The sequence below is a fragment of the Sciurus carolinensis genome, chromosome 5 (genome assembly GCF_902686445.1).
Source record: "Sciurus carolinensis chromosome 5, mSciCar1.2, whole genome shotgun sequence".
Lineage (NCBI taxonomy): Eukaryota > Metazoa > Chordata > Mammalia > Rodentia > Sciuridae > Sciurus > Sciurus carolinensis.
Genome location: NC_062217.1, coordinates 3,917,763 through 3,935,980, shown reverse-complemented (window position 1 = coordinate 3,935,980; position 18,218 = coordinate 3,917,763). Strand labels below are relative to the sequence as shown.

Below are 18,218 nucleotides of genomic sequence, written 5' to 3'. Positions count from 1 at the left end.
CCTGGTTCAAGACCTGTGTAGGGATACCAGGGTCCTAGGACAGCAGCCTGGTTCAGGACCTGTGGGTAGGGAGTCCCAGGGTCCTAGGACAGCAGCCTGGTTCAGGACCTGTGCAGGGAGTCCCAGGGTCCTAGGACAGCAGCGTGGTTCAGGGCCTGTGGTGCAGGGAGTCCCAGGGTCCTAGGACAGCAGCCTGGTTCAGGGCCTGTGGTGCATGGAGTCCCAGGGTCCTAGGACAGCAGCCTGGATCAGGGCCGGTAGTGCAGGGAGTCCCAGGGTCCTAGGACAGCAGCCTGGTTCAAGGACTGTGCAGGGAGTCCCAGGGTCCTAGGACAGCAGCCTGGTTCAGGGCCTGTGGGTAGGGAGTCCCAGGGTCGTAGGACAGCAGCCTGGTTCAGGGCCTGTGCAGGGAGTCCCAGGGTCCTAGGACAGCAGCCTGTTTCAGGGCCTGTGGTGCAGGGAGTCCCAGGGTCCTAGGACAGCAGCCTGGTTCAAGGCCTGTGCAGGGATACCAGGGTCCTAGGACAGCAGCCTGGTTCAGGACCTGTGGGTAGGGAGTCCCAGGGTCCTAGGACAGCAGCCTGGTTCAGGGTCGGTGGTGCAGGGAGTCCCAGGGTCCTAGGACAGCAGCCTGGTTCAGGGCCTGTGGTGCAGGGAGTCCCAGGATCCTAGAATAGCAGCCTGGTTCAAGGCCTGTGCAGGGAGTCCCAGGGTCCGAGGACAGCAGCCTGGTTCAGGACCTGTGGCTAGGGAGTCCCAGGGTCCTAGGACAGCAGCCTGGTTCAGGGCCAGTGGTGCAGGGAGTCCCAGGGTCCTAGGACAGCAGCCTGGTTCAAGGCCTGTGCAGGGATACCAGGGTCCTAGGACAGCAGCCTGGTTCAAGACCTGTGGGTAGGGAGTCCCAGGGTCCTAGGACAGCAGCCTGGTTCAGGGCCTGTGGTACAGGGAGTCCCAGGGTCCTAGGACAGCAGCCTGGTTCAGGGCCGGTGGTGCAGGGAGTCCTAGGGTCCTAGGACAGCAGCCTGGTTCAGGGCCTGTGGTGCAGGGAGACCCAGGGTCCTAGAACAGCAGCCTGGTTCAGGGCCTGTGGTGCAGGGAGACCCAGGGTCCTAGGACAGCAGCCTGTTTCAGGGCCTGTGGTGCAGGGAGTCCCAGGGTCCTAGGACAGCAGCCTGGTTCAAGGCCTGTGCAGGGATACCAGGGTCCTAGGACAGCAGCCTGGTTCAGGACCTGTGGGTAGGGAGTCCCAGGGTCCTAGGACAGCAGCCTGGTTCAGGGTCGGTGGTGCAGGGAGTCCCAGGGTCCTAGGACAGCAGCCTGGTTCAGGGCCTGTGGTGCAGGGAGTTCCAGGGTCCTAGAATAGCAGCCTGGTTCAGGGCCTGTGGTGCAGGGAGACCCAGGGTCCTAGGACAGCAGCCTGGTTCAGGGCCGGTGGTGCAGGGAGTCCCAGGATCCTAGAATAGCAGCCTGGTTCAAGACCTGTGCAGGGATACCAGGGTCCTAGGACAGCAGCCTGGTTCAGGACCTGTGGGTAGGGAGTCCCAGGGTCCTAGGACAGCAGCCTGGTTCAGGACCTGTGCAGGGAGTCCCAGGGTCCTAGAACAGCAGCGTGGTTCAGGGCCTGTGGTGCAGGGAGTCCCAGGGTCCTAGGACAGCAGCCTGGTTCACGGCCTGTGGTGCAGGGAGTCCCAGGGTCCTAGGACAGCAGCTTGGATCAGGGCCGGTGGTGCAGGGAGTCCCAGGGTCCTAGGACAGCAGCCTGGTTCAAGGACTGTGCAGGGAGTCCCAGGGTCCTAGGACAGCAGCCTGGTTCAGGACCTGTGGGTAGGGAGTCCCAGGGTCCTAGGACAGCAGCCTGGTTCAGGACCTGTGCAGGGAGTCCCAGGGTCCTAGAACAGCAGCGTGGTTCAGGACCTGTGGTGCAGGGAGTCCCAGGGTCCTAGGACAGCAGCCTGGTTCACGGCCTGTGGTGCAGGGAGTCCCAGGGTCCTAGGACAGCAGCTTGGATCAGGGCCGGTGGTGCAGGGAGTTCCAGGGTCCTAGGACAGCAGCCTGGTTCAAGGCCTGTGCAGGGATACCAGGGTTCTAGGACAGCAGCCTGGTTCAGGACCTGTGGGTAGGGAGTCCCAGGGTCCTAGGACAGCAGCCTGGTTCAGGGTCGGTGGTGCAGGGAGACCCAGGGTCCTAGGACAGCAGCCTGGTTCAGGGCCGGTGGTGGAGGGAGTCCCAGGATCCTAGAATAGCAGCCTGGTTCAAGGCCTGTGCAGGGATACCAGGGTCCTAGGACAGCAGCCTGGTTCAAGACCTGTGGGTAGGGAGTCCCAGGGTCCTAGGACAGCAACCTGGTTCAGGGCCTGTGGTACAGGGAGTCGCAGGGTTCTAGGACAGCAGCCTGGTTCAAGGCCTGTGCAGGGATACCAGGGTCCTAGGACAGCAGCCTGGTTCAAGACCTGTGGGTAGGGAGTCCCAGGGTCCTAGGACAGCAGCCTGGTTCAGGGCCTGTGGTACAGGGAGTCCCAGGGTCCTAGGACAGCAGCCTGGTTCAGGGCCGGTGGTGCAGGGAGTCCCAGGGTCCTAGGACAGCAGCCTGGTTCAGGGCCTGTGGTGCAGGGAGACCCAGGGTCCTAGAACAGCAGCCTGGTTCAGGGCCTGTGGTGCAGGGAGACCCAGGGTCCTAGGACAGCAGCCTGGTTCAAGACCTGTGGGTAGGGAGTCCCAGGGTCCTAGGACAGCAGCCTGGTTCAAGGCCTGTGCAGGGATACCAGGGTCCTAGGACAGCAGCCTGGTTCAAGACCTGTGGGTAGGGAGTCCCAGGGTCCTAGGACAGCAGCCTGGTTCAGGGTCGGTGGTGCAGGGAGTCCCAGGGTCCTAGGACAGCAGCCTGGTTCAGGGCCTGTGGTGCAGGGAGTTCCAGGGTCCTAGAATAGCAGCCTGGTTCAGGGCCTGTGGTGCAGGGAGACCCAGGGTCCTAGGACAGCAGCCTGGTTCAGGGCCGGTGGTGCAGGGAGTCCCAGGATCCTAGAATAGCAGCCTGGTTCAAGACCTGTGCAGGGATACCAGGGTCCTAGGACAGCAGCCTGGTTCAGGACCTGTGGGTAGGGAGTCCCAGGGTCCTAGGACAGCAGCCTGGTTCAGGACCTGTGCAGGGAGTCCCAGGGTCCTAGAACAGCAGCGTGGTTCAGGGCCTGTGGTGCAGGGAGTCCCAGGGTCCTAGGACAGCAGCCTGGTTCAGGGCCTGTGGGTAGGGAGTCCCAGGGTCCTAGGACAGCAGCTTGGATCAGGGCCGGTGGTGCAGGGAGTCCCAGGGTCCTAGGACAGCAGCCTGGTTCAAGGACTGTGCAGGGAGTCCCAGGGTCCTAGGACAGCAGCCTGGTTCAGGACCTGTGGGTAGGGAGTCCCAGGGTCCTAGGACAGCAGCCTGGTTCAGGACCTGTGCAGGGAGTCCCAGGGTCCTAGAACAGCAGCCTGGTTCAGGACCTGTGGGTAGGGAGTCCCAGGGTCCTAGGACAGCAGCCTGGTTCAGGGTCGGTGGTGCAGGGAGACCCAGGGTCCTAGGACAGCAGCCTGGTTCAGGACCTGTGCAGGGAGTCCCAGGGTCCTAGAACAGCAGCCTGGTTCAGGACCTGTGGTGCAGGGAGTCCCAGGGTCCTAGGACAGCAGCCTGGTTCACGGCCTGTGGTGCAGGGAGTCCCAGGGTCCTAGGACAGCAGCTTGGATCAGGGCCGGTGGTGCAGGGAGTTCCAGGGTCCTAGGACAGCAGCCTGGTTCAAGGCCTGTGCAGGGATACCAGGGTCCTAGGACAGCAGCCTGGTTCAGGACCTGTGGGTAGGGAGTCCCAGGGTCCTAGGACAGCAGCCTGGTTCAGGGTCGGTGGTGCAGGGAGACCCAGGGTCCTAGGACAGCAGCCTGGTTCAGGGCCGGTGGTGGAGGGAGTCCCAGGATCCTAGAATAGCAGCCTGGTTCAAGGCCTGTGCAGGGATACCAGGGTCCTAGGACAGCAGCCTGGTTCAAGACCTGTGGGTAGGGAGTCCCAGGGTCCTAGGACAGCAACCTGGTTCAGGGCCTGTGGTACAGGGAGTCGCAGGGTCCTAGGACAGGAGCCTGGTTCAGGGCCGGTGGTGCAGGCAGTCCCAGGGTCCTAGGACAGCAGCCTGTTTCAGGGCCTGTGGTGCAGGGAGTTCCAGGGTCCTAGAACAGCAGCCTGGTTCAAGGCCTGTGCAGGGATACCAGGGTCCTAGGACAGCAGCCTGGTTCAGGACCTGTGGGTAGGGAGTCCCAGGGTCCTAGGACAGCAGCCTGGTTCAGGGTCGGTGGTGCAGGGAGTCCCTGGGTCCTAGGACAGCAGCCTGGTTCAGGGCCTGTGGTGCAGGGAGTTCCAGGGTCCTAGAATAGCAGCCTGGTTCAGGGCCTGTGGTGCAGGGAGACCCAGGGTCCTAGGACAGCAGCCTGGTTCAGGGCCGGTGGTGGAGGGAGTCCCAGGATCCTAGAATAGCAGCCTGGTTCAAGACCTGTGCAGGGATACCAGGGTCCTAGGACAGCAGCCTGGTTCAGGGCGTGTGCAGGGAGTCCCAGGGTCCTAGGACAGCAGCCTGGTTCAGGGCCTGTGGTGCAGGGAGTCCCAGGGTCCTAGGACAGCAGCGTGGTTCAGGGCCTGTGGTGCAGGGAGACCCAGGGTCCTAGGACAGCAGCCTGGTTCATGGCCTGTGGTGCAGGGAGTCCCAGGGTCCTAGGACAGCAGCCTGGTTCAGGGCCTGTGGTGCAGGGAGTCCCAGGGTCCTAGGACAGCAGCCTGGTTCAGGGCCTGTGGTGCAGGGAGTCCCAGGGTCCTAGGACAGCAGCCTGGATCAGGGCCGGTGGTGCAGGGTGTTCCAGGGTCCTAGGACAGCAGCCTGGTTCAAGGACTGTGCAGGGAGTCCCAGGGTCCTAGGACAGCAGCCTGGTTCAGGGCCTGTGGGTAGGGAGTCCCAGGGTCCTAGGACAGCAGCCTGGTTCAGGGCCTGTGGGTAGGGAGTCGCAGGGTCCTAGGACAGCAGCCTGGTTCAGGACTTGTGGTGCAGGGAGACCCAGGGTCCTAGGACAGCAGCCTGGTTCAGGGCCTGTGGTGCAGGGAGTCCCAGGGTCCTAGGACAGCAGCCTGGTTCAGGGTGTGTGCAGGGAGTCCCAGGGTCCTAGGACAGCAGCCTGGTTCAGGGCCTGTGGTGCAGGGAGTCCCAGGGTCCTAGGACAGCAGCCTGGTTCAGGGCCTGTGGTGCAGGGAGACCCAGGGTCCTAGGACAGCAGCCTGGTTCAAGGCCTGTGCAGGGAGTCCCAGGGTCCTAGGACAGCAGCCTGGTTCAGGACCTGTGGGTAGGGAGTCCCAGGGTCCTAGGACAGCAGCCTGTTTCAGGGTCTGTGGTGCAGGGAGTCCCAGGGTCCTAGGACAGCAGCCTGGTTCAGTGCATGTGCAGGGAGTCCCAGGGTCCTAGGACAGCAGCCTGGTTCAGGGCGTGTGCAGGGAGTCCCAGAGTCCTAGGACAGCAGCCTGGTTCAGGGCCTGTGGTACAGGCAGTCCCAGGGTCCTAGGACAGCAGCCTGGTTCAGGGCCTGTGGTGCAGGGAGTTCCAGGGTCCTAGAATAGCAGCCTGGTTCAGGGCCTGTGGTGCAGGGAGACCCAGGGTCCTAGAACAGCAGCCTGGTTCAGGGCCTGTGGTGCAGGGAGACCCAGGGTCCTAGGACAGCAGCCTGGTTCAAGTACTGTGGGTAGGGAGTCCCAGGGTCCTAGGACAGCAGCCTGGTTCAAGGCCTGTGCAGGGATACCAGGGTCCTAGGACAGCAGCCTGGTTCAGGACCTGTGGGTAGGGAGTCCCAGGGTCCTAGGACAGCAGCCTGGTTCAGGGTCGGTGGTGCAGGGAGTCCCAGGGTCCTAGGACAGCAGCCTGGTTCAGGGCCTGTGGTGCAGGGAGTTCCAGGGTCCTAGAATAGCAGCCTGGTTCAGGGCCTGTGGTGCAGGGAGACCCAGGGTCCTAGGACAGCAGCCTGGTTCAGGGCCGGTGGTGCAGGGAGTCCCAGGATCCTAGAATAGCAGCCTGGTTCAAGACCTGTGCAGGGATACCAGGGTCCTAGGACAGCAGCCTGGTTCAGGACCTGTGGGTAGGGAGTCCCAGGGTCCTAGGACAGCAGCCTGGTTCAGGACCTGTGCAGGGAGTCCCAGGGTCCTAGAACAGCAGCGTGGTTCAGGGCCTGTGGTGCAGGGAGTCCCAGGGTCCTAGGACAGCAGCCTGGTTCAGGGCCTGTGGGTAGGGAGTCCCAGGGTCCTAGGACAGCAGCTTGGATCAGGGCCGGTGGTGCAGGGAGTCCCAGGGTCCTAGGACAGCAGCCTGGTTCAAGGACTGTGCAGGGAGTCCCAGGGTCCTAGGACAGCAGCCTGGTTCAGGACCTGTGGGTAGGGAGTCCCAGGGTCCTAGGACAGCAGCCTGGTTCAGGACCTGTGCAGGGAGTCCCAGGGTCCTAGAACAGCAGCCTGGTTCAGGACCTGTGGGTAGGGAGTCCCAGGGTCCTAGGACAGCAGCCTGGTTCAGGGTCCGTGGTGCAGGGAGACCCAGGGTCCTAGGACAGCAGCCTGGTTCAGGACCTGTGCAGGGAGTCCCAGGGTCCTAGAACAGCAGCCTGGTTCAGGACCTGTGGTGCAGGGAGTCCCAGGGTCCTAGGACAGCAGCCTGGTTCACGGCCTGTGGTGCAGGGAGTCCCAGGGTCCTAGGACAGCAGCTTGGATCAGGGCCGGTGGTGCAGGGAGTTCCAGGGTCCTAGGACAGCAGCCTGGTTCAAGGCCTGTGCAGGGATACCAGGGTCCTAGGACAGCAGCCTGGTTCAGGACCTGTGGGTAGGGAGTCCCAGGGTCCTAGGACAGCAGCCTGGTTCAGGGTCGGTGGTGCAGGGAGACCCAGGGTCCTAGGACAGCAGCCTGGTTCAGGGCCGGTGGTGGAGGGAGTCCCAGGATCCTAGAATAGCAGCCTGGTTCAAGGCCTGTGCAGGGATACCAGGGTCCTAGGACAGCAGCCTGGTTCAAGACCTGTGGGTAGGGAGTCCCAGGGTCCTAGGACAGCAACCTGGTTCAGGGCCTGTGGTACAGGGAGTCGCAGGGTCCTAGGACAGGAGCCTGGTTCAGGGCCGGTGGTGCAGGCAGTCCCAGGGTCCTAGGACAGCAGCCTGTTTCAGGGCCTGTGGTGCAGGGAGTTCCAGGGTCCTAGAACAGCAGCCTGGTTCAAGGCCTGTGCAGGGATACCAGGGTCCTAGGACAGCAGCCTGGTTCAGGACCTGTGGGTAGGGAGTCCCAGGGTCCTAGGACAGCAGCCTGGTTCAGGGTCGGTGGTGCAGGGAGTCCCTGGGTCCTAGGACAGCAGCCTGGTTCAGGGCCTGTGGTGCAGGGAGTTCCAGGGTCCTAGAATAGCAGCCTGGTTCAGGGCCTGTGGTGCAGGGAGACCCAGGGTCCTAGGACAGCAGCCTGGTTCAGGGCCGGTGGTGGAGGGAGTCCCAGGATCCTAGAATAGCAGCCTGGTTCAAGACCTGTGCAGGGATACCAGGGTCCTAGGACAGCAGCCTGGTTCAGGGCGTGTGCAGGGAGTCCCAGGGTCCTAGGACAGCAGCCTGGTTCAGGGCCTGTGGTGCAGGGAGTCCCAGGGTCCTAGGACAGCAGCGTGGTTCAGGGCCTGTGGTGCAGGGAGACCCAGGGTCCTAGGACAGCAGCCTGGTTCATGGCCTGTGGTGCAGGGAGTCCCAGGGTCCTAGGACAGCAGCCTGGTTCAGGGCCTGTGGTGCAGGGAGTCCCAGGGTCCTAGGACAGCAGCCTGGTTCAGGGCCTGTGGTGCAGGGAGTCCCAGGGTCCTAGGACAGCAGCCTGGATCAGGGCCGGTGGTGCAGGGAGTTCCAGGGTCCTAGGACAGCAGCCTGGTTCAAGGACTGTGCAGGGAGTCCCAGGGTCCTAGGACAGCAGCCTGGTTCAGGGCCTGTGGGTAGGGAGTCCCAGGGTCCTAGGACAGCAGCCTGGTTCAGGGCCTGTGGGTAGGGAGTCGCAGGGTCCTAGGACAGCAGCCTGGTTCAGGACTTGTGGTGCAGGGAGACCCAGGGTCCTAGGACAGCAGCCTGGTTCAGGGCCTGTGGTGCAGGGAGTCCCAGGGTCCTAGGACAGCAGCCTGGTTCAGGGTGTGTGCAGGGAGTCCCAGGGTCCTAGGACAGCAGCCTGGTTCAGGGCCTGTGGTGCAGGGAGTCCCAGGGTCCTAGGACAGCAGCCTGGTTCAGGGCCTGTGGTGCAGGGAGACCCAGGGTCCTAGGACAGCAGCCTGGTTCAAGGCCTGTGCAGGGAGTCCCAGGGTCCTAGGACAGCAGCCTGGTTCAGGACCTGTGGGTAGGGAGTCCCAGGGTCCTAGGACAGCAGCCTGTTTCAGGGTCTGTGGTGCAGGGAGTCCCAGGGTCCTAGGACAGCAGCCTGGTTCAGTGCATGTGCAGGGAGTCCCAGGGTCCTAGGACAGCAGCCTGGTTCAGGGCGTGTGCAGGGAGTCCCAGAGTCCTAGGACAGCAGCCTGGTTCAGGGCCTGTGGTACAGGCAGTCCCAGGGTCCTAGGACAGCAGCCTGGTTCAGGGCCTGTGGTGCAGGGAGTTCCAGGGTCCTAGAATAGCAGCCTGGTTCAGGGCCTGTGGTGCAGGGAGACCCAGGGTCCTAGGACAGCAGCCTGGTTCAGCGCCGGTGGTGCAGGGAGTCCCAGGATCCTAGAATAGCAGCCTGGTTCAAGACCTGTGCAGGGATACCAGGGTCCTAGGACAGCAGCCTGGTTCAGGGCCTGTGGTGCAGGGAGTCCCAGGGTCCTAGGACAGCAGCGTGGTTCAGGGCCTGTGGTGCAGGGAGACCCAGGGTCCTAGGACAGCAGCCTGTTTCAGGGCCTGTGGGTAGGGAGTCCCAGGGTCCTAGGACAGCAGCCTGGTTCAGGGCCTGTGGTGCAGGGAGTCCCAGGGTCCTAGTACAGCAGCCTGGTTCAGGGCCTGTGGTGCAGGGAGTCCCAGGGTCCTAGGACAGCAGCCTGGTTCAGGGCGTCTGGGTAGGGAGTCCCACGGTCCTAGGACAGCAGCCTGGTTCAGGGCCTGTGGTGCAGGGAGTCCCAGGGTCCTAGGACAGCAGCCTGGTTCAGTGCATGTGCAGGGAGTCCCAGGGTCCTAGGACAGCAGCCTGGTTCAGGGCCTGTGGGTAGGGAGTCCCAGGGTCCTAGGACAGCAGCGTGGTTCAGGGCCTGTGGTGCAGGGAGTCCCAGCGTCCTAGGACAGCAGCCTGGTTCAGGGCCTGTGATGCAGGGAGTCCCAGGGTCCTAGGACAGCAGCCTGGTTCAGGGCGTGTGCAGGGAGTCCCAGGGTCCTAAGACAGCAGCCTGGTTCAGGGCCTGTGGTGCAGCGAGTCCCAGGGTCCTAGGACAGCAGCCTGGTTCAGGGCCTGTGGGTAGGGAGTCCCAGGGTCCTAGGACAGCAGCCTGGTTCAGGGCCTGTGGTGCAGGGAGTCCCAGGGTCCTAGGACAGCAGCCTGGTTCAGGTCCTGTGGTCCAGGGAGTCACAGCATCATGTTAGTAGGACACCAACGTTTTTCATGTTGTGTTGTCTTGTCACTGCCTTGAAGTTGATTAACTTTTAAAGTAAGAAACCCTGCCTTTTCATTTTGCACTAGATCTAGCAGTTATCTTGTGAGTTCTCCTTGAAAGGAAGACGATGGCTTCCGGAGAGCATGGTGACATGGCTCCATTCTGCAGGCAGAGAAGAGCACTGTCACAGTTCTAAGCGTGACAGAGTGTGGGCTCATTCATTTTCTTGGTGCTATAAGGTGCCACCAGGTATTGGTGGATACCATGAAGCACAACCTGATCCTGGGAGACGTGCTAACCTGAAGACAATCCTCTGCAGGGAGAATTAGGTTTTCTATCTGACAATGACATTACAAGAACATTGTAGCGGGAATGTTCAGCTTTCTTCATTTCTTGAGACAGGTGTGATTAGAAGGTATTTATTGCTGTCAAATTATTATTCATAATCCTCTGAAATATGAATCTAAATGTTGCTGCACTTCAGAAGGCCTGATATTCCTTTCAACCTTGCACCTCATTCACTTTTTTTGGTGAAAGATACTGAAAATTCACACCTAGGGTATAACAGGGACTCCTGAGGTGGAGGCCAAGGGTAGCTTGACAGGCCAGGAGGAGGAGGTCACCTTGTTTTTTGTGCAGGTGAGATCAGAAAGATCAAGAGAGTAAAATAGAATCATCGCATACGAATTCCGCAGAATAAATTGGATCCAGGTGCCTCGTGCTAAAACCAGTCTGTTGTGCATTCCTGTTCTGCTCCTCACCTTCGCTGTCGTCCTTCCCAAGCCCAAGCCGTGGGCAGAGGGGTCACATCACCTTCTCTGTCATCCAGGGCTGTGGGCAGTGGGGTCACATCACCTTCTCTGTTATCCAGGGCCATGGGCAGAGGGGTCAGTTCACCTTCTCTGTCATCCAGGGCCCTGGGCAGAGGGGTCACGTCACCTTCTCTGTCCTCCAGGGCCCTGGGCAGTGGGGTCATGGTCACCTTCTCTGTCATCCAGGGCCCTGGGCAGTGGGGTCATGGTCACCTTCTCTGTCATCCAGGGCCCTGGGCAGAGGGGTCACGTCACCTTCTCTATCCTCCAGGGCCATGGGCAGAGGGGTCACGTCACCTTCTCTGTCATCCAGAGCTGTGGGCAGTGGGATCATGGCTCATGCTGCCAGGTTCCTGATGTCAGCGAAGCCCGTCTTCTTGAGGCACGTGGCTTGGAGCATCCGATGCAGAGACCTCAGCTGGGAGCCACTCTGTGAAGCTACCTGGTCTGCCTGCATCTGGATGGATTCCTGGCAGCCAGCACTGAGCAGGCCACCATGCATGTGGCCCTGAGGCCATGGAGTTGCTTCCGACATCCTGAACGCTCTCAAGGCTGTCAGGGAATGGGGGACCACGTGTGTCCTCACAAAGTTTTTCTCCTAATCCCTTTTATAATTGTAGCCTTTACATTTCCCGTTCCTTGTCATTAAGAGTAAATTTTGCCTGTGGTGCACGGCGTAGATCAGAAGCATATTTGTAGGCAGGCATGCCTGGTTGACTCAGCAAAGTTTGCAGGAAGGAATTTCTCCCCTGAATTGCCTCTGCAGCCTTCTGGAATACTCGTTCATCAATTCATTTGGTTTTGTGCCAACATTATTGAAGTTAGGTAGCTTTGGTGCACCAACTTTTTTTTATTCTAAGATTTGGGGCTGTCCTGGGTCCTGTGCATTAAGTTGTGAATTTTAGAGTCACATTTTCAATTTCTACAGAAACACCTGTAAGAATTTTCATTGCACTCGAGTGAATTTACGAATCAGCATGGGAAGACTTGGTTAACAATGTTGTGCCTCCGACCCCAGAATGCACTCCGTATTTCCATTTGTTTAGGTCTTTAAGACTTTTATCTCACCAGTGTTTTGTGGATTTCAGAATGCAGGTCTTACATATTTTTGTCAGAGTTATTACTGAGTGTTTCAAAAAATTCATATCATTTTAATAACTAATTTTCCTACAGTTGGTTGCTGGTGTCGGGAGTACCTTGGTTTCTGAGCCCGATCTTGTCTCCCACAGCTCGGCGATAGCTCGTTGTTGGTTAGAATAGCTGATGCCCTCCAGGGCCTAGTGGAGGCCTCGCTCACCTGTGAAGGGGCAGCTCCCGGTCTTCTTCCAGCCCTGCTGGCTTCCACTCCTTTTGCACTGGGTGGACCTGTCGGGGAGTCTTGGTGAGAAGTGGTAAAGTGGACCCTTACTCACTTTTTATTAGTTTATGGAGAACATTTTATTAATTTTAGCAGAGAGCATTCGGGAAGTCTCGTGCAGGGATGCCTTGCTTCTTCCTCTCGTCTGCCTTTTAACTGTGGCGTGAAAGCGTTCACGCTGTTTCCACGAGTGCTCGTTGGGCCAGGTTGAAACCCTGCCCTTGGCCCTTGCTCACTGCTGCCCCTCACTCCCCTTCCCGCGCTTCCTGCCTTCTTAGGGGTTATTTTCTGGGACTGAAGTGTCCCCGTTCCTGGTGTCCTGTGCTGCCTGTGCTGTTTTAGGGGTCGTTAGTATCTTGGGAGGCTCTGCCGCCTTCATGTGTCCTCCTCGCATGTTTCCAGCTCCAGGTTTGAACACACATGATACAGCCATGCCAGTGCCGTGACCTTCTGCCTGGCTCGTGTGACCAGGTCTCCCCGTGTTTCTCTTTACGGTGTGTCGGTCCTTCTGCTACTCTGCCTTCCTGTAATTTTTTTGGATTTAGAGAGGAAATTTTGCCTTGTGGAGCCCTGAGTATTTTTGTATTTCTGCAAATTATCTCCAGTTCTTGGGGGACTGCTGCTGTTTGGAAACAATTTGACACTTTGGAGACTTGAATGTAAGATTTCTTACATTACAACACAGAGTGGCACTTCATTTAGAACTAATCGTCCCCTCGGGGGGAAGACGCGCCTGGGATGGCACACAAGCCTGTAGGCGGCATGGAGAGACTGGCACCAGGCCAGGCCGCCGTGAGCTCCCAGTGCTCTTCCTTCTGGGGTGGTCGCTTCCTGACCTCGGGAAGGCTCCTGGAAGGTGGGTCCTGGTCACCATCAGCCACAGGCTGGAGGGGCCTTCTTCATATAATTTTACTAGTATGCATTTGGTATTAACACAAAATAGAAATATACACATAAAAGCATTCATAAAAGGCCTGGATGATTTGTACAGCGCTGTGCAAAATGGATATGTAGAAGTTTTGAAAATTACTAAACATTCAGGGCGAAAGCAGGAGAGCATGTAGCAAAGCACAGGATCCATTTCGGCCCAGCTGCGTAGACTGCACACCCAGGCAGCCAGCTCTGACCGCAAGGGTCAGAGAGTCACATTCATCTGGTTTTTAAAATAAGAGCAAAGTGCGGTCCTAGATGGTTTGATTTAATAGATTGTGATTTATCTATAAAATACCATGAAACCATTCAAATTCATGTCAGAAGACACTCCAGTTTCATCAGTTAACTGTCCCAGCCTGGCACGCTGCGACCTGCCTACAGTTCTCTTGCAGGTAGTTTCAGAATGATCAGATGAAGTTCAATAGATCTTGCAGTCTTGTCTTTCTTGGATGCAATAAAATGGCTGAACTTTATTCTTCTGGGAAAAGAAAAATTATGCATGCTTTGAAACAGAAGGATAATATGATCAAATCTGTGTTTTAGAGAAAATCATGATTAAAAATGGTCCAAGAGTTTCTTATAGTCCACCTACATGGGGGAAAACCAAGATCGGTGAAGTAGCATTTTGTAGCACGATAGCTGCCCCTGCTTTATCCTTTCCGGACCCACTGTCTGTCCACCCAGTTTCTCTGTCGCCATGCAGGCTGCCCCTTCTCCTTCAGGTTAGGTGGGGAGTATGAAGACAGCCTTTCCCCATTTGGCTCCCCTCTCGTCTTTCTAAGTTGGCCGTAGGCCTTCTATCTGTGGAATTTGCAGTCGATCACTCTGTGCTGCAACGTTGTTTCCTTTCTTCCTTCTTGCAGTGTGCGCGGCATGACAACGCCTTCATTGCAGAGGTCCTGATTGACAGAGGAGTTAACGTCAACCACCAGGATGAGGACTTCTGGACGCCAATGCACATCGCCTGTGCGTGTGACAACCCCGACATCGTCCTGCTGCTGGTCCTGGTAAGCCCCTCAACCCTGTTTACCTGACCTCTCAAACCTCGGAGGCACGTACCAGCCTGTGTACTTAGTGACATTTCACAACGCATGCTGTTGCATTTGAAAAGAGCGTGTGTCTGTGTCCTCACTTTTGCACCTGGAACACAGGGTCAGTAGTTTCCAAGGCTGGGTGTGGGGTTTTCCGGGAACCCCAGCCTCAGGCATGGTCAAGATGGCGCCTGACGCTGAGCCAGAGGCGGCCAGCTATACAGTAAACAACCAGCGAATTCCAATAATTGGCTAGTTAATGATGTGACTAGGGCATGCCCCCCCTCGTGCACCCGTCCTGTGCCTGCAGCTGTCCGCGTTTATCTTGTGTACTCTCCCCTGATTGACTGAAGTGTATATAAGCCTGGTGGGTGAGAGAGTAGGGAGAAGCTGAGGAAGGGAGAAGCTGAGGAAGGGACGGAAGAAGCGGAAGAACCGGCGGCGACGACGGCGGCCGCGGCAGCAGCGGGAGCGGAGCTGGAAGGAGGAAGTACGCGGGAGTGGAAGGAGCTGGGAAAAGGAAAGCTGAAAGTGCGAAGAAGTTAGGGGTAAGAGAAGCGTAGGAAAGAACCTGTGCACAATAAACTTCCAAAGCTTCAGACGTTTGCCGTGTCTCTCTCTGCGGGCAGAGGGGACGCGACAGCTGGTGCCGAAACCCGGGACTATAAAAGGGACAAGGTAAGATATCTTAAAAAAATTTTTTTAACAAGCTAAACCGGTTATAAAAAAGTCAAAAAAGGTAAACAGGTAAAAAAGTCAAAAAAGGTAAACAGGTAAAGAAGTCAAAAAAGGTAAACAGGTAAAGAAGTCAAAAAAGGTAAACAGGTAAAGAAGTCAAAAAAGGTAAACAGGTAAAGGAGAGGCGCCTCGACGTTCGCGGTATAGCGACTATCCGGATACGCGGAATGCGGTCCAGTTAAAGGGTATCAGGACACGCTATCAGCGGTCCTGGGGGCACGCGGAATGCGGTCCAATTAAAATAAAAATAAGGACACACGGAAGGTGGTCCGGTATCGGGACACGCCATTAGCGGTCCTGGCGCGTGGAACGCGGTCTAATTAAAGTGAAAGTAGAAACATGTTTGAAGCGGTCCAATTAGGTAGTACGTGAAAAGCCGCTATAAAAATTTTAATGCGCACTTGATAGTTTTCCTTTCAGCAATCTCCTTGCTCCTGGCAGCTAGGCCACTGTTATTGAAATTGCCAAAACTAAAGCTATTCAGATTAGTAGCAATGGGGTCTGGGTGCGGCAACCCCTCAGGGAACCATTGAAAAACAATGGGACGCCATTGAGGGAGGAAAAAAAAAAAAAAAAAAAAAAAACAGCTAAAGTAAAGAAAAGCCGCTTAGTGTGCCACAAGGGGTATCTTCATGAACAGGGTCTAATAGTAACAGAAAAGAACGCTTAAAGAGAATAAAGTGAGGAAAGATTGAGTGGTGGTGACCTAGAAAATAATTGCTCAAAAAATCTAAGAACAAGGGAAAAAAGAGAACTAAGTCTAACACAAAGAACCCCCAAAAAGAAATAACCAAGTGGTAGTGAAAACTTAAGAACAAGGGAAAAAGGTAGGAGAAACCTAAGCCTAATAAAAAGAGCTTCAAAATCTGTAGAACCTGCTGGTATTTGAGGAGTAAATGGAGATACCATCAACCATTAGAAAAACTTTAAAGAGGCAGTTAAGACTATTGGAGACAGGTATGCAGAGCAGTGTTATCTGGAGAACAATGGCTAATTGGGGAAGCTCAGTGGCAAGAAATAGCTGTTGAAACTGCTTGCAGAAACATAGTGGCAAGGTTTCCCGATAGAAATGTTAATAGGAGAAGGCCAATACGTTTCAATAGATGCACAAAATCAGCAGCAAGGAGATAATGCTCTAACAAAAGATAAGAGATAACTATAGTAAAATCTGTTACACCTTATGCCCCAGGGCTGTGTCCAGGATGCAGAGGAGGAGGTCATTGGAATAGTGCCTGTCAGTCTATTAGAGATAGGGAAGGTAATTTTCTGGGTTTGGATCCTGGGCTTCGAAGAAACGGGAGACAGGGCCCTCCCCAGGCCCGCAACAAATATACGGGGTAGTTCAGCAAGTTCCCCGACGGTGGTATCCTCCCACGGAGAGGGGGAGCGCAGAGCCACCTCAGGAAGTGCAGGATTGGACATCTGTGCCACCTCCAGACTCATACTAACCCCAGATATGGGGGTGCAGATGATTGATACCGACTGGCATGAAAAAATCCCACAGAACAGTGTAGGGCTATTACTAGGTAGAGGTTCCTCAACACTAAAAGGACTTATAGTACACCCAGGGGTTATTGATCCTGATTTCACTGGACAAATAAAAGCCTTGGTCTCTTCACCAAAAGGAATTACGGTCATCTCTCCAGGGGATCGCATTGCACAAATGCTTATATTGCCCAGTCAACATTCTTTGTGGCCCAGTGAAAATACAAATAAAAGACAAGGAGGTTTTGGATCAACAGGAACCACTTTAATAAACCTTACTATGGATATGGAACAGAGGCCCCTCCTAAAATTAAAAGTAGGAAATATGGAATTTACAGGTTTATTAGATACAGGAGCAGACAAAAGTATTATCAGTGCAATGGTCTGGCCAAAGCACTGGCCATTGATCACAGCAGCTCAGAGCTTGAGAGGCTTAGGAGTAGCAGAGAGCCCCAATCAAAGTGCTTCCTCATTATCATGGAAAGATACAGAGGGACACACAGGTATATTTCAACCATATGTCTGTAATGTTCCTATTAGCCTATGGGGACGAGACGTCCTGCAGCAAATGGATATGAAACTCACCACTGACCAGATTTACCAAGGGACTCCTGTAAGAAATATGTTACAAAATATGGATTATGATGATAAAAAAGGATTAGGAAGACATAGCCAAGGATCTACCCAACCACTGCCTTTACCCCCACCAAAAAATGATTCTCATGGATTGGGTTTTTCCTAGGGGCCACTGATAAACCATCAATCCCTATAATATGGAAAGATGATAAGCCTCGCTGGATTCCACAGTGGCCCCTAACAAAAGAAAAGCTAGAGGCAGCTCATAAGTTAGTACAAGAGCAGGTACAAGCAGGTCATTTACAACATTCTACCTCTCCTTGGAATACTCCAATATTCTTAACAAAGAAAAAATCAGGAAAATGGAGGTTATTACATGATTTAAGAGCCATAAACGAACAAATGTACCCTATGGGACCCGTCCAATGTGGACTCCCTCTTGTCACTGCACTACCAAAAAATTGGCCTATTATTATTCTGGATTTAAAAGATTGCTTTTTCTCTATACCCTTGCACAAAAATGATTGCTGGAGATTTGCCTTTACTTTGCCCTCTCTTAATCACACTCAGCCTGACCAGAGATTCGAATGGACTGTGTTGCCTCAAGGTATGGCTAACAGTCCTACTATATGTCAAATATACGTAGATAAAGCGTTAACAACTACTAGACAAAAGTTTAAGAGATTGTTGATTTATCACTATATGGACGACATACTTATTTGCCATCCAGAAAAAGAAGTTTTGTTAGAAGCATTACAATTTATGACTCAAGCATTAGAAAAGAGAGGACTAACGATAGCCCCTGAAAAATTACAATTAGAGGAGATCCAAGAATATTTGGGTACAAGGCTCACTGCTACTACAGTCAGACCAATAAGGTTGACCATCAGGACAGATCAATTGAATACCTTGAACGATTTTCAGAAACTCTTGGGTGACATTAACTGGATCAGATCCTATTTAAAATTATCCACAGGGGAATTAAAACCTTTATTCGATATATTAAAAGGTAATCCTGACTTGAATTCCCCTAGGAAACTTACTCCTGAAGCACGGATATCCTTACAGCTAGTAGAGAATAGACTTCAGCAATGTTACGTTGATCGTTGTGATCCTACTCAACCATTAAGTTTAATCATAATCTCAGAGAAGCATACCCCCTTTGGCATAGTTTGGCAAGGAGGACCTCTGCAAAGTATAAATCTCCCTAGCTCTCCGGCTAAAACATTGCAATCATATCCCCAAGCTATTGCTCAGGTAATATTCAAGGGAATAGAGTCTTGCATTACTGTTTTTGGAATCCATCCATCTATTATTATAACTCCTTATTCCACTCAGCAAATTAAATGGTTAATTAATAATGATGATGATTGGTCAGTATTATATTGTACCACTTCAGCTCAGTTCGATAACCATTATCCCCAACATCCCTGGATTCAATTCTGTAAAAATACTCCCATAGTTTTCCAAAAGTGACTAGTGTCCAGCCTCTTAAAGATTGTGTAACCATTTTTACTGATGGCTCCAAAAATGGAGTAGGTGCAGTACTTATCGGTGAACAACTTCATACCATAATAGTTCCACCCAACTCTGCACAGGTTACTGAACTTGCAGCTGTAATATTAGCCTTTAAATTAGCAGATAATCAGCCATTCAATCTTCTATCTGATAGCTTATATATCGTTAACGC

At 54.9% G+C, this 18,218-nt stretch overlaps 1 protein-coding gene across 4 annotated transcripts in view; it reads left to right on the top strand.

Moving 5' to 3' along the window:
* Positions 1–18,218, top strand: part of Myo16 (myosin XVI) — a 606,187-nt gene that overhangs the window by 212,847 nt on the left and 375,122 nt on the right. For all 4 annotated transcript variants that reach the window (XM_047554578.1, XM_047554580.1, XM_047554577.1 and 1 more), the window contains exon 4: positions 13,562–13,705. In XM_047554578.1, coding sequence (XP_047410534.1) covers positions 13,562–13,705 — 144 coding nt within the window. The remainder of the gene's footprint in view (positions 1–13,561; positions 13,706–18,218) is intronic.